This window comes from Psittacula echo (genome assembly GCF_963264785.1).
Source record: "Psittacula echo genome assembly, chromosome: 10".
NCBI lineage: Eukaryota > Metazoa > Chordata > Aves > Psittaciformes > Psittacidae > Psittacula > Psittacula echo.
Window position 1 is genome coordinate 21,583,632 of NC_137741.1, and position 22,074 is coordinate 21,605,705.

Below are 22,074 nucleotides of genomic sequence, written 5' to 3' on the forward strand. Positions count from 1 at the left end.
AGTGGAGCTTTCTGCGAGCGTGTTGAGGGCTGAAGCTTCTCAATCTATTTAGTTGAGATTAAAGGGTTTATATTTACTTATCTTTTTGGTGGAGATATTGTCATTTTGGTAAAAGCTCTTCCCCCAAAGAGGCGAAGATCTTAAACACTTAAATTTTAACCTATTTGCAGAGTAGTTAAAGGCTTCTGCTCTCTAGAGTATCTCCTAGTGACCTGAGCATCTGCAATTCCTGCTGTTCTGGGATGTAGCAAATAGTGCTGGTTGTTCACTGTGAATCAGCAGGATTTAACAGAAAACACTATCATCAGAGGGTTGCGCCAAGATATTAAAGTGTTCTATTGCCAGCTTAAAGCTGGAAATACAGTCTTTTTCTGAGATCCGTGCAGGAAACCCAGGTATTTATAATCATGGAAAAATAGGTGGAAGTACAGCAGTGTGGGCTTAGGTGAGGATTTAGGAACTGCTGCTGCAAAATGTGCTTTTTCTTGCTTTAATAATAAAAGCTCTTCTAGGAAACCTAAAGAAAAGTATTTCAGATCAGGAGATACTATTTGACTCATCTTCTTCCCTCCTTCCTCCATCAATGAGTTGCGTGTTTTATGCTTTAGAATAGACATCATGGAGAGGAGAGAGAAGGTCAGTGCTTGCCGTGCAGCTGGGTTGCTCGAGGACCTTCTTGTCTCCCTATTTCGTGTTCAGTTTAAGCATTTGGAACCTTTGTCTTGGCTTTGGAGAATATTCTCTCTGTGGTTGTTAAGTTTCTGCCCTGGTGTCTTTAAGACAACACTTTCCATCATTGGAAAATGTGTGGGTTTGGAAAACGAGAGCATCACTTTAGTCATGGACACCTCAGTGGCCACGTGTCACACTTGGAAGTTGCTGATGTGGAATTGGGTTCCTCTTCAGAAGGATTATGAAAGGGTTTGGGGGTGGTTTTTGCTTTGCTTCTCCCCAGAATAGCTTGATTGCATCTTTCCTGTTTGTTCCTTCTTGCTTTGAATCCCCCCTGCTCTTAAGCCTGCGGTAGCGGTGCTGCCTACCTGTGTGGGGGAGAGAGGGCTTTGGGCTTGTTGAGGTTTCACAGCAGCTTATTTAAAACAAGAAAATCGACTCCTCCTGCTGCAGACTGTGTGTTGGAAAGAACAGGTAAGCCACAAACCGGAGCTGCTTTTAGCAGCAGGAACGGATGCATAAAGGAGCGATGATTTAACCTGTTTGGGAGAAGAGGAGGGTATTTCTCTGCTGGATCTGACTTGCTGTCCCAATGCATTAGATCTGTGTGTAGGAATATATATTCATACATTATTTATCGACAAGGGAGAGGTTGGTAGTTTGTGGTCCATTAGATTCAGTCTCAGAGTAGCGATCAAAGACCACACATCTGTGCCAAATCATTCCCTTTTACCTGAAGCGCCAGGGGAGATGGAGGGGATTGTGGCCTCTTTCTGCAGGCAAGCAACTGAAGAAGAGAACTGCCCTTCTCCTGCTCATTATATGTTAATGGCTGCTTTTTCGTAAGGGGAATTCTGTAAGGAGTAGTAGGTAAATCTTGGGATTTACATTGCACAGCTTCTGTGACAATGTACTCTGATGTCTTCAGCTGGTTTAACTGGGGCTACTCAAAGTATTTGGTGGGAATATTGAGGTCTGGGTTCTGTGATTGCTGAGCATGATCCTGCTCCTGGTGAAAAGGTGGTTTTGACAGTAGTTTTCTCCCCCATTACTCACCCTGTTGTAATATGTGGTGTTTTAAACAGCAGAGGAGATTGAGCACCAGGTTCCCAATCCTATGGTGACATGCATGTGCCAGGTGATCACAGTGATGGATGCAAGGGTTTGGACGGGCCCAGAAGTCTTACGTGCAGCCAGGTCCAGCTCAGCTCATCTGGGATGTTCACAGGCATTTAGGGAAGAGAGTTATTTAGGGGAATTTAATGGCAGCAGCTGTGTATGCTGTGTATATGCTGAAATAGTTTAAACAAGAGATGGTTGCTGCAGAGGCATCGCAGCATCCTTGAGCTTGAGAGTCCTTAATGGCTGCATGATGTTTAGTCCATCCTGGCAGCACTGAAGGTATTAAACCCCTCAATCCCAGTGGAACAGCAGCTCCAAGAGCCCCATCCCATGTGGTTTTTAATGTGAAATCCAACTAGGAGTACTGCTGGAGGGCCTGCAGCTAGAGTTAATCCAATCCAGCCTAAGAGCCCATAGAGGAAATGGAAACCATCATGTAGCCACAAACCAAAATCAGTCTGTGCTTGTTAGGATCGAAGTTATTCCACTGCCAGTTACTTCTCTTGAAACACATGAAGTATCTGTTTTCCATGTCTTACCTACTGATATTGGTAGACACTAGGCTTGACTCTAGGGATTTTTGCATGATACTGATCCCAAGAAGAAAAGCAGGAAGATTACGTTGTCAAGAGCAATGAGTTTGGGTTGCAGCTTTCTGTTCCGTGAGTTGCCCAGCATTTAGAGCTTGAAGAAATTGGAGTGCCACTTGTTAAAGAGTAGTGAGCATCCTGTTAGAAGATTATACTTTGGTGTATTGCAACAGGAAGAGCAGCTAAAATCTATCTTGAGGAGTGGAGCCAAAGAAGATTGTTAGAGACTCCCCTTGGATTAATGCGGACTGTAAAGCTGCATTTGGAGCTGAGCATTGTCTCTCCATGCATCCTTTTCTTTCCTGAGTAAAAGCAACTGCAGTCGAGGCATCTTTAGTCCCCTAATGACTGAGGTGGGGGCGAGGGGAAGTCTTAGTTACAAAGGCTGATGGAGAGCAGAGTTGCATAAGGAAGAATGGCTGTGTATAATCAGGATATTCATGTTAACCTTATAAGAGCTCTCTTTATCAGTATGGTTTAACTGGTCCAGTGCTCGTTACAGCTGCCATGTAGAGAGCAAGGGTGTGATGGAAGGAACTGTGCAAACCTCATTGGGAAGTTGCTCATCTTCCCTGGCAAACGGAGGGGTTTGCATGTAGGCAAAGAGCTGCCTCCCGCACACGAGCGTTATCAAAAGCCTTTTCTATCCAGATGGGAATTACGCAAGCCTCATCTTCAGAACCTATTGTGAATCCAAGGACTTTGGAGCCGTTTCATCTCTTTTCCTCGCCTGTGAGAAGCAATTCAGTGCAGCTGCGGCTCCAGCTCCCGCCGGGGGATCGCAGGCCGCTGCGTGGGAATGCTGTGGGCGCTGCCGGTTCTCTCTCCATAGAGAAGAAACCATCAGTTCCCTCTTTGTCACAGCCGCTCCGGAGAGCAAAATCCAAACCTCCCTCATCCCAGCAGGAGCAGAATGGTCCCTCTCCTAACTATGGGAACGTGGCAGGAGGCAGCAAAACCGGGCTCTGTACTGTGAAGGTCAGAATGGGCTTGGGGCATCTCTGTGCTATCAGGGTGAGTCACAAGAGGCCTGATGTCCAGAGAGGGAGCAGCCAAAAATCCCAAACACTTTGGGAATTGCTTGTTTGATTCATAGAACCAGGGAATGGTTTGGGTTGGAAGGGACCTTAAAGCTGGTCCAGTCCCAACCCCTGCCATGGGGCAGGGACACCTTCCACTAGAGCAGCTTGCTCCAAGCCCTATCCAACCTGTTCTGAGCACTGCCAGGGTGTTGCATTTCTTATGTTCCAGGATATCCAGATGAAGGAAAATCCCCCCCTTTTTTTCCCTTGGAAGGCTGAGGCTCTTTTCAGGATTGAATTACCATGTCCTGAGGTTGAGCTGGAAAAGGGAAACGTGCTTTGGAAGAGAGTTCGAGAGTTCATTTGACCTTTAGGACCTTTTTTGTTGGGTCAGGTGTGAGTTAACCTGAGTTCTAAAGCACAAACTGGAAAGATGCAGCCAGCAGAATGCAACCAGAGCTGGTTTTGCCACAAAAAGCTACTTTACAAGCTTCTGCTTCAAGCTGTTGGATAAACTGAATAGAGCCATTAATCGTACCATCTATCCTCCATTAACTGCTTCTAAATGTTGCAAAGCACAGTGCACAGTGAAGTTGTTTTTCCTTATTTCAATACAATTATTACCTCTTTACTGGTGAATGACATGAAGAAAAGGACTTTCTGTAGGGGATGTGTGGACACCCTTCTGCAAGGCTGCCTCTCTGAAGGACAAACCACTTAAACTTGCTCAAGTCCATTAAACTGGGGAGGAATCAAACCGACTGCTGCAGGAAATGACATAAATATTCCATTAAAAAACCTCAAATCAACCAAATAACTTTGATTGTAACGCCTGGTTTTGATATCCGAGCACAGAGAGTGTCTCTGGGGAGATGCGGGCTGGATGATACATGGAAGAGAGCACTAGGGATGTGCCTGTGCATCCATCCCTGCTGCTGCGCTCTGCATCGCCCGTGTCCTGGTGTGGTACCCAAAGTGGATCATGCTTCTGGCTGCATCTCCGGAAGTGCAGAGCAGGAGCTTTGCTTCATGTCTTGCAGCTTGGAAGCTGTTCCCATGTATATACCGGTCCTGTGGTGTCATGGCATCGTGCTGGAGTTTATTTGGCAACACAATATAACCTCTAAATGCTTCAGCAAAGGGAAACCAAACCCCAAAGCCATCCTGTCCAGGAGGACAACTTCTGTCTTCTCATTGGGCAGTTGGTTTGTCCTGTCTGAAGAATCACAGAATGGATTGGATTGGGAGGCCTTATTTGCCTTGTTTGCATTTGGTTTGCAATGTGTAGGTTTAAGTCATGGGTGACATTCTCCTGTCTACACATAGGAGGAGAACTGAGATCCTGGTGCTTCAAATATTGGGGTAGAATGCTTGTAAAATGGAATTTATTTTTCAGGCAGGGATAGGCATTAAAAAAAGTCTCAAAAATGTGGAATTTGGCAGTGCAGTAGAATGTTCATGTCTGGTATTTCCTGCTGTCTGTAAGAATGGGCTCTGTTGTTTGCTCCAACTGGCAAAGCTATTTAAACTTAGCCGTGGCCTTCCCGAAGAGAGCTGCAGAGCAGAGAGGAGAGTGCTTTTCCGAAGCCAGGTCCCTGCTTTTGATCTCTGGTCCCTCATTGTGGCTCTTATCTCCCTGAACAAGCAGTCTGAAGATCTTGCAGTTGTTTCCTACAAAGAAAAGCTGGTTTGCCTGATTCAGTTGGATTTGTTTGCTAGGATTTTAGAGCTATAAACCCTGCTTGACCCTGTGTCGGGCTCTGTGTTGGACGCACAAGTCTGCAGTGATTGTAGGTGCGCATCCTGGTTTCGTTGGAAGTGAAGCACCAAAGAACCTTGGAAATCAGCAGAACGAGGAGCCAGGGACAGAAATATTCCACGTCTCCCCATGCAGCGGTTCTTCCTGAAGAGAGCAGTCTTCTCTGGAAACCTTTTCTCTCATCACAGCAGTTCTGACCTTTCACTGGTCATTCTATTTATCGGTTGGGTGTTTCATGGTAATCCCCTCCTGGGCTTGAGAGTAAATAGTTCACAGTCAGAGCTGGACAGAATAGTTCACAGCCAAAGCAGTTTGCTGTCAGGGAGCTTTGAGCGTGTTTTCAGATCACTGCTAATTCTGTTCCGCCCTCCTTTTTCATCAGCTCTTCGGAGGAGCTGAAAGGTAGGATTGCAAAAGGTGGAAGAAAAGGGTATCTCTGCCTCGTCCCTTGTTACGTGCATTGAGGGCTGTACTCTGAAAGCCAGAATTGAAGCTCCTGTTGTGCCTTATGGAAAAGGCAGCCCAGCCTTTGTGGGGAACTTCCATAAACCAGGGTCTGTGTTATCGGGGGCTCCCCAGCACTGACGCTGCTGCCTCTGAGTCATCTCTGTTGTGCTGAATATGGAAAAGTCTAGAAGCAGAAGGTTCCCACCACACTTGCCAGGGTTAATGCCGGAGTCTAAACATAAACTGTGCCAGGACAGGCTGTTATGTGGAGGATGAAGTGCCAGACAGAGCTTGATGTGAAGGACTAGGAGAAGCAAACAGCCCCTGTCCTCAGAAACAGACATCTCGTGGGTTGGAGACCCTGCTCCTGGGTGCCTTGACCCTGTTCCCTGTTACCTACAGCTTGGACACCCTGACCTGGTGCGTATGGTTTTGGGTGCTGATCCTTAGACAGCTCAGAAGTGGGGCTGGAGACGGACGCTGCTTCATTTCAGCATCATCCGGATGCTTCTGGTGCCCATCACATTGGCTTACGTGGCTGGGCTACATCTAAGGCAGCTCTGAAACCCAGAAGTGGCCATCACAGAGAGTGTCTGTCCTCTCTGTCTGTTCTTCAGACCAGTATGCATGGAAAACTTTATGCTTTATGTTGCTGCTTAGCTTGTGTTTGCCAGTATTGATGTTCAGCCAGTACTAATATATGACACGATGCGCTTTCTTCGTAGTACTTCCAGTGAGTTTAAGTGGGGTCCAGGAGAAAGTACCCATGAAAAGTTATACTCAAAGCTTCAAACTTTCCTGGCAAAATCCCTTTGCTAAAGCTTTCAAGCAGCATTACTTATTGTTATCCTGGTTGGTCTCTTTGAGTACGTGAAGCAGCAGAATCCTCCTGGAACCTTTAATTCTGTGACTGTAACAACCATCAGTAAGTCCTTCCTGGAGCACCATCTGTACAGAGCGCCAGGGTTTGCTAAGCAAGAAAAATGAGGTGTTTTTAGCCAGTTCCTCTGAATTCCAAGCAGATTTTATTTATTTCTCTGCTATGAGCAGTGTTACTTCCTTAACCTCTGCTTTCTGCACACTGAAAGAAAAAGCCGATGCAGCTTGTACCTCTGGAGCATGGCTGTAAGTGGTTTGTGCCAAAAATAAGCTGTACACATCAGTGAACCAAAGCTGTGGGGTTTTGGGCATCCCAGAGTGGAGCTTTCAGGGGAGCACTTAGAAGCAGCGTGGGGGGAGCTGCTAATGCATTTGCTGCTGTGACCCTGCCTCTTGCAGCGCTGCTGGATGCGGGCTCTGTGTATCCATCACTTAGTGGAAGGTAAGTTGTAATTAACTGCAGAACTTGATGAAGCAATTGCCAAACAAAACCATGCTCTCGTGAAGATGTTGGAGCACAGCTTCAAAGTTCATCTGCCTGATGGGAGCTGTGTCGGTTTTGGGGCGAGGTGTGTGCCTCTCCAAGCGCTCCTGCCCATTCTCTTTAACTGGTGGCAGCGTTCAGGCTCAAAGGGCTCTTCTATTTTTGTCTGAGGGCTGCATGCGAGCAGGCATGCCAAATGCTTGCCAGCTGTCGGAGTTGTAATTTGGAGGCCACTTTGTATTGAATTCTTGTAGGCGTTGTAATGAGTTGGCAGCACAAGTGGCTCCATCTCTGTCCGCGTGGTTACTGCCTGTGATACCCCATTGGGAAAGAAAACACTGGTCTCTCTTCCCACTGAATGTGTGGAGCGTGTTGGGCTGCTTAATGGCAGGGAGAAAATGTTGCTGTTCTGGATAATCGGGATTTTTTTAGTGGGAATTGCTGGAGGGAACCTGGGAGGGAGGGAATGAAAAGCACAAAGTGAACTTGGGGCTTTCTGCGCACCAGGAAGTCATGGGTCTAACGTGGTCGGGGTCACTGAGCTGCCTCTGTTGGCACCCCAGGGTAAAAGGTTTTCCTTTTCTATTCATGTGAAAGGTCTCTCGGAGCCTATGCTGGGAGCAGAATAAACAGGTTTGTTGGGGAGTGATGAAGCTCGTGCTGCTTTGGCTGCCTGATACTGCAGGTGTTATTGTCTGGGCCATCAGGAAAACAAAGGACACAGAGAGCTGCCTCTGTGTGACCTTAAAGCTCCTCCAGCTCCAACCCCTGCCATGGGCAGGGACCCCTTCCACTGGAGCAGCTTGCTCCAAGCCCCTGTGTCCAACCTGGCCTTGAACACTGCCAGGGATGGGGCAGCCACAGCTTCTCTGGGCACCCTGTGCCAGCGCCTCAGCACCCTCACAGGGAAGAGCTTCTCCAGCCCTTGGAGCATCTTCATGGCCTCCTCTGGCCTCACTCCAATGCTCCATGTCCTCGTGTGAAGACATCAATGCGCTCTCTTAAGGTTGGGCATCTTACTGTGGCTGCATAGGAAAGCTGATGCTGCAGGGGATGTTTGGAGATCATCTAGCCCCACCTCCTGTTGAAAGCAGGGCTTAGACTGGCCCGGTTGAGTCTTGAAGCAGCTTGTCCACTGCACTGCAATGAAGTGTGCAAGGTTTTTGCTATTTTCCATGGTTTTTTCCCAATTTCTATTATAAAACCTTTCTGATTGCATGACCATCAGGGGCCCATGAGTCACTGAAATCCTGCTTTTATCTGGGGGAGTGCTTTGCTCCAACATGTGTTAAGGAGATTTAGGTAGAGGGGGAGGTTGAGAAGAGATCTTGGGAAGTTCTTCCCTGCCCTGCCTGAGTGTCTTTCCTTACCCTATCTGAGTGTCCCTGCACCATGGCAGGGGGTTGGAACTGAATGAGCTTTAAGGTCCCTTCCAACCCAAACCATTCTAGGATATGATATAGCCACAGACTTTGATGCTTAATAATATGTTGATACAAATAAGACTGTATTAGGCTCTAATTGGACTGAAAAACTGTAGGATAAGCTTTGGATGTGGCTTCTTCACTTCATATTTTAGATCCCCTCTGTGTAATCATCCCCAGATGGAGCTCTGGAAGTGGTGAGGATTAGACAGTAAATCTGTGCTAAAGAACCGGTGGTGAGGCTGGTAATCGAGATTCAGTTACGGTGGATGGATTCATTCCTGGTCTTGTTATTTGCTAGTGCTTAAGGGAAAAAACAAGCAATCTTGACAATGTGCTGGGTATTAAATACTGGCTGAATACAGGCGCTGAGCAAAGCAGATAGAGATAAAACAGTAATAGCAAGGCTGGCTCAATGGAGCCAGGTTAGCGTTCCACTCATTCATAAATACCCCATTTTAAGACATAATTGCGCCTTGCCAAAGGATCTGAAGGGTTGATGTCACTCCAGTTATCAGAAAGCATTTTCTACAGTTATTTGAAATCAATTCCTGAGTTCTTTGTGTTTTTATTAGTCTATCCCATTGCACCGATGAGCTGTCACGGTTCCACCCCGCTGGCAACTAACGTCAGCCTAAAGAGTGTTTTGCTGTGTGTAATAAGCAGGAAATAAGGGCTGAAAATGCCTGAGATTTGGGTGTAGCCGAGTATAACATTTAGGGCTGGGTATATATTGAAGTTTCAGTCTTATTGCTGTATTTTGTTAGGTGGTGCAGTGTCTGTTCTTTAAATACTGAGTTTAATCTATCTGACGTTGGCAGTCACTGTTCAGGGTGGCTTTTTCTCTCTGTGTTAAATAGCTTAGTCTGGCATAGCTGCTTCAAAGTAAATAGGTGGCTTATCTCTATTCAGCAGGAATCCCTGGTCTGAAGTGAAAATGCTGCCTGTCTTCCTGCTGAGCAAACAGGGAGCTGGTGAGTTTAGACGGCGTGGAGACCTCCGGGGCTCCACGGGCAACTTACTGGTGATTATTGTTTAAACACAGAGAATTTAAATGTGAAGGTTTTAACTTGCTGCCAACCACCAAGTTCTTGTGGAATGTACTCGGTGATGTGGTTCTTGAGTCCTTATTCATTAAGGAAGATGTCTAGGATCTTTAACCAGCTTCAAACGGAGATGCTACAGGGGCTGGAGCAGCTCTGCTCTGGAGCCAGGCTGAGAGAGCTGGGCTGGGGCAGCCTGGAGAAGAGAAGGCTCCTGAAGGGGAGACCTGAGAGCAGCTCCAGTGCCTAAAGGGGCTGCAGGAAAGCTGGAGAGGGGCTTGGGACAAGGGCCTGTAGGGACAGGACAAGGGGAATGGCTTGAACCTGCCCGAGGGGAGACTGAGATGAGCTCTTAGGCAGAAGCTCTTCCCTGTGAGGGTGCTGAGGCGCTGGCCCAGGGTGCCCAGAGAAGCTGTGGCTGCCCCATCCCTGGCAGTGTTCAAGGCCAGGTTGGACACAGGGGCTTGGAGCAAGCTGCTCCAGTGGAAGGGGTCCCTGCCCGTGGCAGGGGTTGGAGCTGGAGGAGCTTTAAGGTCCCTTCCAACCCAAACCATTCCATGAAACACTTCGTGCTCTTTGCTCGTGCTCAGGGGGTGGTTGCAGAACTGTGGACATGGGGCTCTTGCTGCACGTGAGCCCCTCTGGGGCTTTTAATTCAAGTTAAATGTGACTCATCTCTGACTGGAGAATCATTGATCTGGTTTATTAAAAGCTGATCCATGTCATGTGAGCAAAAACATGCAGGCAAGGCAGCACTGACGCAGCCGCTGCTTCTCTGAACACGCAGTTTGTGTCGGGGCCACCCAGGTGAAATGGGAATAAGGGTTAAAAAGAAAGAGAAATACATGGCCAGCAGCAGTTTTCCTGCCTGCATTCATCCCACTGTCACCGGTAACCTGCATAGACAGGACCCTGGGGAGCTGTGAGAGAGCTGTAAGTAATTCTTGCCTCTTGCCTGGGTAGACTGCACCAGCTCTTGTGCAAACTGCAGTGGCCAGTGTCGGAACGTGCCACTTGTTAATAGCCTGCAGAGACCCAGTCTCACTCTCTGGAACCAGATGGGGTTGGTAAGCCTGAGTTCTGCTGCAGGTTACCCGCTTCCACACCGCTGGGCTTGAAGTGAATTCACCACATCGCATCGATGAAGCCTGCGAAAGCAGAAGTGCTTTTGGAGTGCATCCTCCCTTCCCTCCTTCCTCAAAGCCCCTGTGTCCAACCTGGCCTTGAACACTGCTAGGGATGGGGCAGCCGCAGCTTCTCTGGGCACCCTGTGCCAATGGGACAAAGCCAATTAAAAATCATAGAATTGTATGATTTTTAGTCACAGAATGGTTTGGCTTGGAAGGGACCTTAAAGCTCCTCCAGTTCCAACCACCTGCCATGGACAAGGACACCTTCCACTAGAGCAGCTTGCTCCCAGCCCCATCCAAAGGCCTGAATGCCCTAAGTGGATGCTTATATCCAGGAGAGGAGCCTCAGGGCTGGTCCGGGTCTGTGAAGCTGAGCCATGACACATGAAGCACCTGGATGGAACCTGGCAGCGGCCTGGACTTGAGAGAAATTCTTCCTTTTAATGCATTCAACCGAGTTTTGCCGATCACAAACTCTGTCTTTGGGGGACTTGGCGAGAGAGGTCGTTTTAGAATGCGAATAGCGTGGTTTCATGTAGGAACTGAGCACCAAAACGGAATCTGTCACTCGGATACACAGCTGGGGCTCTGGATTCCTAATTCCCAGCACGGAGTGCCAAGATTTGTCCCTTTTCCAGGCATCATTAACAAAGCTGCAGTATCGAGATTCAGTTTTTAGTTAACCCACTTGTTCTTTGTATTAAAACCAGTGCCTCAAACCTTGATATCTCACTCGAATGGGCAAAACAAGTTTCTCTGATTGCATCCCTGCTTTGGGGTGTGTTAAAAACCAGTTTGCTCTGTAGGAGATGCTATTTCATTGCATTTTATCATTTCTATAGTGACTTGTACAGCAGCTGTGTAAGCACAACCGGTGTAAAACTACACAAGTATTAATGTATAGGTTATTTGCATTGTCGTGGTGCATCCATTCCTGGAGCCCAATGGTTCAGCATGGGAATAAAGGAATTCTAGGCAGGCTTCTGACAAGCATTTTCCCTTTTAAACATGTGGCTTCAGTGTTACTTGAGGGGTAAGGATTGGCTTTTATGATGAACAGCCTATGTCTTGAAACAGAGGTAGGAGATGTTTCAGGGCAGAGCTTTAGGGAGGCTCTTGGCATCCTCCGGCCGAATGAGAAGAACATAAATGTGGGTCTCGTGTATCTGTCACTTCAGAACTTAAACCTACTTTCCTGTGTTGAACCCCTTAAATCTTTTAAGTAGGGTATGATGAAATCCTTTTCATAAGAGCAGCAGGGGAATAAACCAATTTACTGCAGGCCCTTTGTGGGTTTAAATTACCTCTTTTTACTGTTGAAATCCCCAGTTCTTTTTATTCTGCGGTTGAATAAAAATCCATCTATCCATTTAACGTGCGAAGCCTCTCTGCTGCACTCCTACTTCTGGATATTCTTTCTCAGTGACTGGTGCTGTTTAATGCGATGGTTCCCTGAAAATACTCCACTTCCCTGAGTCCTCTTCACTTCATTTATACTTGATAAGAACTAAATATTTCAGCAGCGTTGCCAGGAAGCGCGGATGCAGCTGGACCCGAGCTGCAGCATCTCCTACTCATCCCTGGAGCTGCCAGGCCAGCATAGGAAACACTTTGCACCCTCCCACCTCTCTGCTTATCCAAAGCAGCAGAACCAAAATGGAATCAAAGCCGTGTATAACGCAGCCAGGACCTTTTGGCAGCTCTGGAGTCTTTAAAACCATGGAACGATGGTAATAGGGATGTGAAAAGCTGTGGTGATGGTGTTCCCCGTCCCTCCATCCCCATCCCCTGGTAATCCAGATGGCTTAACTAATTGTGAGTTTTATAGGCAGGGGTGAAGTGTGTCAGCAGTGCTGCTCCCTACTTAAAAGTGAATTATCCCTTTGTGTAAAGAGAGCGGGGCGTTATTTGTTGAGGTCATCCTGAAAGCATCATCACTGAAAATGATCTGCTGAGGCAGAAAATTGGATTTATTCTTATGTGAGCATTTCCATAACAATACAATTAGGCATAAATTTACGTTCTCTACAAGCTTGTAGTAAACTGGGCTCTCGGAAAATAAGACACTTACCTTTGAAAGTCCGGTTTTAAATGACCAGATGGTGCTTACAGTATGGCTGCAGCATAAAGCTGGGGAGAGGTAATTGGTTATTTCCATTTAAAAAGAGAGGGGGGGGGGGACTGGAGAGGAAACTCCTTTTAATTGCTGTGTGGTTAACTCCTGCTGAGCACCAGGCTACCTGTGAGAGCAAGGAGTCCTTGCTGAAGCCCTGAGCCCTGCTGTGCCCTCCTGAGCTGCACAAGCTGCATGGCCCTGGGGACATCAGATGGGGCTGCACTTAAACGATGGGTTTAAAACTTTAGTGCCGTGTGTGTGTCATGTGAAGGAATCATCCCTTTAAGGAGGTGTTATAAGGGAGACCATGTAACAGTCCTCCAAAGGGGGGTGACAGGAAACCTGGAGAGGGGCTTTGGCTTGAACCTGCCAGAGGGGAGACTGAGCTGAGCTCTTAGGCAGAAGCTCTTCCCTGTGAGGGTGCTGAGGCGCTGGCCCAGGGTGCCCAGAGAAGCTGTGGCTGCCCCATCCCTGGCAGTGTTCAAGGCCAGGTTGGACACAGGGGCTTGGAGCAAGCTGCTCCAGTGGAAGGGGTCCCTGCCCGTGGCAGGGGTTGGAGCTGGAGGAGCTTTAAGGCCCCTTCCAACACAAACCATTCCATGATGCTGTGGCAAAAGCAGGGTCTTCTGAGCCAATGTGCTTAAATCAGCTTCTGAGTTTATTTTCACACCCTTATCCTTGCTCCTAAGGTAAGGCGCTGAGCTGTAGCACCGGTGTTGGAGGCGCTTTGTGCACCAGGAGGTTTATCTCACAAAAAGAAGCAATAACCAAAGAAGATCCCAAGGAGGGGTTTACACAGTTCTTGCCTTCTCTTCAGGGACCAGTCCCCACGTGTGTCTGCAGAGGTCCTGTCCCCAGGGCAGTCCCATACTTTCCTAGTCACTCCTTTGCTTCTCTGGGATGCTCATGGCTGGGGGCTGCTGGTTCCATCCCCTACCTTTACCTGTAGGTATCTGTGTGTCTTCAGCTTCGGAGTTAACTATGAGCATTTCCAGGCTTCAGGTTTGGATTGCAGGGCTGTGTTGTTGGAAATCCCTCTTCCATGGTGCTGGGTAGATGGCGATGACATTGTCTTAGGGACTCTTCCCCTTGTGTGCTGGTGCTGTGCTGAGGGTTTGTTCTGATTCCCAGAGCTGCTGAGTAGCTCGTTGACATCAAGCTTTTTATGTAGAAGTGTTTGCCCTGTGATTGCTGCCTTTTCTTTGCATCCTTTGCATTTGGTGGCATTGTCACAGCCAGGAGATGAATCAGGACTTGGTACATTTTCATCTCGTTGCTTATGGAGAACTGGGAAAACCCAAATTCTCTTCTAGGTGCTCCTGCCTGTCCCTTTCCTACCGCCCACCTCCATGGTGTGCACATGGGGCCCTGAAGGATGCACCAACAGCTCCGGCTGTGAGCACCACTCCTTACACACCTCTCCTCTCTCTGTTGTGCAGGTATGGTGTGAATATGCGTTGCTTGGCAGCTCGGGTCAACTACAAGACTCTGATCATCATCTGCGCTCTCTTCACTCTGGTGATGGTGCTGCTCTGGAACCGCTGCTCCTCCGACAGAGCCGGCCCATTCCCCCGCAGCCTCTCCGGCCCCGAGCGCCGAGCTGCAGCCTCTGAGAGCGACCTGGCCCGGCAGCAGAGCGAGGAGGCATCCCCCCAGGAGCAGCAGAAAGCTCCCCCCATCGCGGGCGGCTTCAACAAAGCCCCGGGGCTGAAGTACGAGGAGATAGACTGTCTGATCAATGACGAGCACACCGTTAAAGGGAGGAGGGAAGGCAACGAGGTCTTCCTGCCGTTCAGCTGGGTAGAGAAATACTTTGAGGTTTATGGGAAAATTGCTCAGTACGATGGTTATGACAGGTTTGAATTCTCTCATAGCTACTCCAAAGTATACACACAGCGAGCACCTTACCACCCCGATGGGGTCTTCATGTCCTTCGAGGGCTACAACGTGGAGGTTCGGGACAGAGTGAAGTGCATAAGTGGTGTTGAAGGTTTGTGTCCGGTATTTAAGGTCTTTTTAATAGTTGAAATGGTTCTTAATATTTGCTGCCATCATCTGAGATGCAAAGTGGTGAATGCTCCATCCCTGGCAGTGTTCAAGGGATGGGGCTTGGAGCAACCCGCTCTAGTGGAAGGTGTCCCTGCCCGTGGCAGGGGTTGGAACTGGAGGAGCTTTAAGGTCCCTTCCAACACAAACCAGGCTGGGATTTTCATGGGTCGTGCAGATTCTTGAATCTAAAGCACCTTAACACAGAACTAAGACTGAAGAAGTGTGCTCTCCTACAGGGTACCAACAACAGCGAGTTGTGTGAGGAGGGTTAATCCCAAGGACAGCTGGGCTGGAGCTGTACCTCTGAAGACAAGGGACAGCTTTGGGTGGAAGAACTGGGGCATTTTGTGCTGGTATTGGATGGAGAGAGCCTGGCTGGTTTCTGCAGGCATCACTGCAGACTGTGCTTGTAGTGCTCTTGGGGGGGGGGGCCAAGGTAATTGGAGCAGGTTCGTGGATGCGGGGTGAATTGATCCTTTAGCATCAAATAACTTCCCCAAATCCAGTAGTAACACATGCACTTGGTTTGCAAAGATTGATGTGGCGTTAAAGGGATTGTGTTGGATGTAACATCGTTTGGAGATTTAGTGGTCCCTGGGGCATGGGGAAAAACGTCTGTTAGGGCTTTTTAAATGTGTTTTAAACCAAGTATGATGCTTCAGTAAATGAGAATGTATGGGAGACCACGATAAGGACTTCCCCTGCCACTCAAATCTGCTTCGCTTTGACTAGGGAGCAGTTCACTCCTTGAACAGGGCTTGCCTTGAGCCCAGCTAATGGTGAAGCCTGGGAATGCCACTCGCTGGGAGTAAAGGAGCGATGGGCTGTGGAGGGGAGGAGTGAGCAGAGCTGCAAGCGCTGTTCTTTGAAAGCCTCCTCATAACGTACTCCTTTTCCTCCTCTTGCAGGTGTGCCATTATCCACGCAGTGGGGCCCTCAAGGCTATTTCTACCCCATCCAGATTGCACAGTACGGGCTGAGTCACTACAGTAAGAACCTGACAGAGAAACCCCCTCACGTGGAGGTGTATGAAACAGCCGAAGAGAAGGACAGAGCCAGCAGGTCTGCGGAGTGGACGGTGCCCAAAGGCTGCTCCCTGTCCACAGTGGCTGACAGAGCCAAGTTCACCAGTGTCAAGCAGTTCATCGCTCCAGGTGGGTTATCCCCAGCGTGGCAGCAAAGCCTTTAATTTGCACAGATGGTGCATGGGGAGCTTTAGGTACATGGGATTGATGTGTGCTCATTTACCCTCCGTGACTCCTCATCCTTAAGAGCTCACCTGAGAATGTCACCTCGTTTCTGTACCTCTGGAGCTTGTCTTTTCTTCGCTTTCCTCCCCATCACTGCTTTTCCCAACACTACCTTAAGGAACCACTGGGTGGATGCACACAGGGAGGGCAGTGAGAAGCTGCAGTCACATTTCCTGAGCCTTTCAGCTCCTGCCTCAAAATAGAAGCAACAAAATAAGGAGAAAAAGAGGAACCAGTTGTGCAGCCTGGGAAATAGCACTGACGTGTGATAAGCAGATGTTGACAGAGGAGATAAGGTCTATTTTCAGCCTGGAGCCAGCTCAGCACGTGCAGCTCTCCGGTTGGACCTGGCATCACTCTCTTCACTGGGATGCAACTAATATTGCAGAATGTGAGGTCTTGAATCCAGGTTGCCTTAAACAAGGCAACAGGAGGTTGCAGCCGCCCTCATGGTGTGTAGGTATTTGCAGAGGGCTGGGGGAGGAATGGGGACGATGTGGGGCTGAACCCAGGCACTCCCTATCCCCTGCAGCCGTGCGAGATGCGTTGTGTTACCATCTCTTCCGTTCACCATGTTCTGTTTTGTACTTAGCAGGGAAATTCACTATTTCATGCGAGTTTCCTTTGTGCTAGGAGAGGCTCATTAATAAGCACGGATTGTATTTTTCCTCAATCAATACCCATTAGAATTAATGAGTCCATTACTTAAAAAGACAATGAAGTAATTTTCAGTTGGCACCTTAGGCCTGGGTCTCCAGGGAAAGAGCTGTCGAACACTCTCGTGTCTTTGTAGTAGATAAATACAGGGAGAGGGGAGGCGGAAAGATCTCTTATGTATTCTCGCCTCATCCTTTATGGATGGCAGAGTAATCTGCAGGGCTCGAAGGCCACGGTCTGCATCCACTCGTCTCAGATGGCCTTAAGTAAGGGATTTGCAGGCGCTCAAGGCAGTGCAAACAACAGGCAGCCTTTCATTCCCCTTCGCTTCTCAAAGATCTGGTTTTTTCCCTCCTCTCTATTATAATTCCCTTCGTTATCACACAAGCATTTATTTACAGGGAACCATGAAACTTACTTGACAGGAATTGTGAGTGGGGGTTGTTTTAATTAGATTCTTCATAGGAGCTCAATGTTAAAGTAGCAAAGCGCTTGGTGTCTCCTCCCGGAGCAGATGCTGATCTCCAGAGCTCAAAGGAATGAAGCTTTTGCTTTAAAAGATTGGAAAAATATGACTTTGGGTCAAAATGATGGGTGCTGTACAGAAGGGGAACAATTGCTTTGCGTGGGAGAGTTTTGCCCTATGGAAAGCTGTTAAATGAAGATGCCTGTCTTTAAGTGTTCATCATCCCTCTGTGCCTTCAAAGCTACAGGATTTGCACACAGCCTTACAAACTAATTAGCCCTTTGATCTGCAAGTATAGAGGCTTTTGGGGGGAGAAGTTGGTTTTCCATTCTAAAGTGTAGCCTGCAAGAGAGCACTGGGTTTTATTCTGTGGCATTGCCTGGGAGCTTTATCTAGATTTATATATTTTTTGATTGAACTGAGTTTTGCCAATGCAAAGGTTAATAAATACTTTAACATTGGTCTTTCCATATTATTTTCTTCCTTTGCCACATTAAACTGATCCGGTTTTGGAACTGTCAGGTTGAGAAAGAAGAAAGTCGCACTGATGTGCCCCATAAGTCTGGCTCTGCCTGTCCTGTGTCCTGCCAGCTGCAGGCAGCAGTAAGAACCCCCCACTTCCCTTACCCTGTATCTTCTGGTGTCCTTTACGCTCCTCCATCAGTCAGGTACCAGAAGCATCTGCTAAAGCCATCGATGGAGCCCCTGGCACTTCTGCTCCGCAGCCAAGTGCTGCAGCGCGTTAGTGTAAGATGCAGACGAGTTGGCCTTTGCTCATGGATTCACTTTATGCTTAATTAAATAATACATGATGGTGCACAGGAAGAGTGATTGAATTATTGATGGGCTGCCCTAAAAGCTTTTGGATCCTGCCTGGTAAGAGGGGTTGCCTCTGGAAGCTGCACTTCAGAGCTTAAATGCTTAGGAGAAATGAGTGCTGTACCACTGAACAAGGCTCTCCTGGTTTGTTTTGCAGACAATACCGAGGGGGTTTCTCTGCAACTTGGGAACAGCCGAGATTTTATCATTTCCTTTGATCTCAAATTCATCACAAACGGGAGCGTTTCCGTGGTTCTCGAGACAACGGAGAAGAACCAGCTCTTCACCGTGCACTACGTCTCCAACAACCAGCTCATCGCCTTTAAGGACCGAGACATCTACTACGGCATCGGCCCCAGGACTAGCTGGAGCACCCTCACCAGAGACCTGGTGACCGACCTGCGCAAAGGCGTCGGGCTCTCCAACACGAAAGCTGTGAAGCAGACCAAAATCATGCCCAAGAGAGTGGTGAGGCTGGTGGCAAAGGGAAGAGGCTTCCTCGACAACGTCACCATCTCGGCCACCGCTCACATGGCGGCTTTTTTTGCTGCCAGCAACTGGCTGGTGAGGAACCAGGACGAGAGGGGTGGCTGGCCCATCATGGTGACGAGGAAGCTGGGGGAAGGCTTTAAGTCCTTGGACCCGGGCTGGTACTCGGCCATGGCACAAGGACAGGCCATCTCGACGCTGGTGCGGGCGTACCTGCTGACGAAGGACCACGCGTTCCTCAGCTCGGCTCTGCGCGCCACGGCGCCGTACAAGCTGCCATCGGAGCAGCGCGGCGTCAAAGCTGTCTTCATGAACAGGCACGACTGGTACGAGGAGTACCCGACCTCCCCCAGCTCCTTCGTGCTCAATGGCTTCATGTACTCCTTAATCGGGCTCTATGACTTGAAAGAAACGGCTGGGGAGAAGCTGGGGAAGGAGGCACGGGTCCTCTACGAGCGGGGCATGGAGTCCCTCAAGGCCATGCTTCCCCTCTACGACACCGGGTCAGGGACCATCTACGACCTTCGGCACTTCATGCTGGGCACCGCTCCCAACCTGGCCCGCTGGGACTATCACACCACCCACATCAACCAGCTCCAGCTCCTCAGCACCATTGACGAGTCGCCCATCTTCAAGGAGTTCGTCAAGCGGTGGAAGAGCTACCTGCGAGGCGGGCGGGCAAAGCACAACTAGAGCTCACAACCAAACCCCTGGGCCCTGCTGCCTCCCGGAGCCGCAGTGTCCGAGGTGGCATCCTGGTTTTTTATGGACCGTTTCAAAGAAGTGATCCTTAAAACTGATCTCGGGAAATCATTGCATTCCAGTGTGAAAACATTTGGGTCTGATGGATTCGGGAGCTTCAGCCTGTCCTTAGTGCTCCACAGCGAAACCATCTGCACGAAGCAAAGCCCTTTTGTGCTCCTGAGTTTGGGGATGGGTTTTGGTTGGGGTTTTCTTTTCCTTTTACTAGGAAAACATTTGCAGAAGCCATACAGGTCTCGGAAGTCCAGCACTTGCCTGAAGCGTTAGTCTATGGCCTCTTAAAATGAAGTTATCTGTGTCTGTGTTGGAGCAGGGCATGTGGTGTAACGCCATAGATGTGTATTAACTTATAGCCTGGGTGGTGGTCAGTGTATCTTTTTAAAGGTGTTTTTTTACTACAGGTCCTATTCTTGGGGTGAAAATACCCATTATTATGCTTTTCCCCCCCGTTCTCTGTGTGGAGGTCCTGTAGCTGGATGGTTCCTGCACAGACGTGGGGACAGCAGCCACTCAACCAGCGTGCCAGGCTTTGGAGTCCCGTCCCGTAAGCACAACCCGGTGGGACTGCACAAAGCCTGCAACCACGCCACCCCCTTTTGTAAAGCCAAACTCACCATCACCCATCAGGTTTGCTGGTGTCACCTCCTCCCGGGTACCTGGGATCTCTCATCGTGGTGCCCCATGGTTTGTGCTGTGGTTTTTAAGTACATCTGAGAGGTTCCTCTGAGCTTTGGGAGACTTGAATTGCTGGGTGTGATGTGGAGCTCACTGAGGAGCGTACAGGATGCTCGGTTGGAATGAATGAAGGTTTTCCTATGGTGGTTTTCATTCTTAACCTGCTTGAGGTTAAAATTCAAGCATTTTAAGAAGGAAAATCACCCCAGAGGGCTTTCCAGCTCCACTTGTGCTTTAATACCAAGTTTCACCTCTGCGTACTGTCTTACTCATGGTGTAAGGGGTCGCTGCACCTCCAGCGGTGGCGTTGGGGTGCGCTTTGTCTTTGTGGCTCTGCCAGGCGAGCAAGGGGGCCCGTGCAATAACCCAATACACGCATCCAAACCCAGATGCTTCCACCGTCCTGTGGCAATGCAGAAGAAACCAGGAGCTTTCTTTTTCCTGGTTACCAGCCCTTGACACCCACCACCGTTCCTCTGCCTTTTCGGCGGGCAGTGTCCTGGGTGGTCCTGTTACATGTTGTACATGTAGGCGGGGGCAAAGCTGAAGATGTTCATGCTGAGGGTGAAGCTCATTCACATCCCCACAAGGCCAGGCACAAGGACAATAGGCATCGTGATTTCTTTTTCCTTGTTTTTTGATGCTTTCTCTGTTTCTCGCAGACGCAAGCGTTTCATTACTTGATCTTTGCAAATGCATGCTGTGGTCGTGTCAGTTCATTGGAGGAGTGGATCTCACAGGAGAAGTTTCAATACCAAAGGTAGCAGAGGTGAATTTGTTACGTCCATGTGAATACACACGCGCGCGCACACACAAACCCCAGAATGTGCTTCCTTGGCAAACACAAACGTCGTTCTCCTGCACATTTCCTCCTTCTTTTGCCCATTTTGGCTTTGGAGGATCTAGAGAGACTCTTTGGGTACTGCTCAAGAGATGCTTTTGGTGCCTTATGGAGGCCATCACTTCCTTGTTCTGTTGTTTCAATGAATACCAGTTGGAAAATCGCAGTGTTGCTCTCTCATGGTGCGGGTCAGCCCGGCCGCTGTTGGATGGGTGAGCTCAGAAGCATGGCTTGGCCGTGCCAACACCATCGTGTTGTCAAACCACCTTATCCTTAACACCTCCGTCGCGTTTTTGTTGGCCTTAGCACTCGTGTAATTCAAAGCAACCACCACCAGAGGTTGCAGCACCCAAGAGAGGTAGCGTGGGGATTCTCCTGTTACTGCGTTTAGTTCGGTTGTGCAGTGGAAGAGGATTCTTGGACATTGGTGCCCATAATTTCATCAAATTCACTTAATTTGGGGGGTTTTTTGGCTCAAACTGACAAAGCCCTTGGGGACTAAGCCCTGTTTAGTCTTTCCCTGGGGTTTACTGTACATAGACTTCCTTGGAAGCGTGGGTATGTGCACCCCAGTGACACACAAGCACAAGTGTACAAGTGTGGCAGTGCTCTTTCCCTCATTGTGCAAGACATTCACTGAAAGCTGCTATTTTCATTCACCTTGTAATTGTCCTTTAGGTTTTTCTACGTTTCCTTTTTTACATGTGGGGTACCCACCGTGTGTTAAATATGCAATAAATTGTTTACAGGATGCTCTTGTGAAGGGGAGTCCTTTGTAAAGCTGTACAGACTTTGCAGTTTAAGCACAATGTGCACACGTTAGTTTTATATCCAGCCAGACATGACTTTTTGCAGCGGGAAAGGTTCTACTATGTTTCTATACAAAGTAAATGGCTCAACGTTTGTTTGTGCTTCGTGTAAAGCTGCTTTATAAGACTGTAAAATAAACTTTTTTATCTTAAGACAGACATGGGGCGTCTTCGTTCTTCCCCTCGGTACCTTCTGCCCTATGCATGGTCACAGGTGAGCCCCCATGAGCTGCTGTCTTACTGGGATGGAGATGGCTCCTTTTAGAGCATCCCAGAAGGGTTTTATTGTAATGAAGATGGAACACATGGAAGCAGGGGTTTTCAAGTGTTGAAGAGTTTGGTGGCTTTGAGGTGCCTACAGGAAACCTGGAGAGGGGCTTTGGCCAAGGGCCTGTAGGGACAGGCCAAGGGGAATGGCTTGAACCTGCCAGAGGGGAGACTGAGCTGAGCTCTTAGGCAGAAGCTCTTCCCTGTGAGGGTGCTGAGGCGCTGGCACAGGGTGCCCAGAGAAGCTGTGGCTGCCCCATCCCTGGCAGTGCTCAAGGCCAGGTTGGACACAGGGGCTTGGA

The 22,074-nt window shown here is 48.8% G+C and overlaps 1 protein-coding gene across 7 annotated transcripts in view; it reads left to right on the forward strand.

The window, feature by feature from the left end:
* Positions 1-21,658, forward strand: part of GLCE (glucuronic acid epimerase) — a 42,871-nt gene extending 21,213 nt beyond the window's left edge. For 5 of the 7 annotated variants that reach the window (XM_080625989.1, XM_080625992.1, XM_080625990.1 and 2 more), the window contains 3 exons: positions 14,128-14,678; positions 15,646-15,891; positions 18,087-21,658. In XM_080625989.1, coding sequence (XP_080482115.1) covers positions 14,141-14,678; positions 15,646-15,891; positions 18,087-19,111 — 1,809 coding nt within the window. In that variant the 5' untranslated portion in view covers positions 14,128-14,140 and the 3' untranslated portion in view covers positions 19,112-21,658. Of the gene's footprint in view, positions 1-14,127; positions 14,679-15,645; positions 15,892-18,086 lie in introns of those variants that run through there. The other 2 variants (XM_080625993.1, XM_080625994.1) reach the window with 2 other exon arrangements.
* Positions 21,659-22,074: the final 416 nt, after the last annotated feature.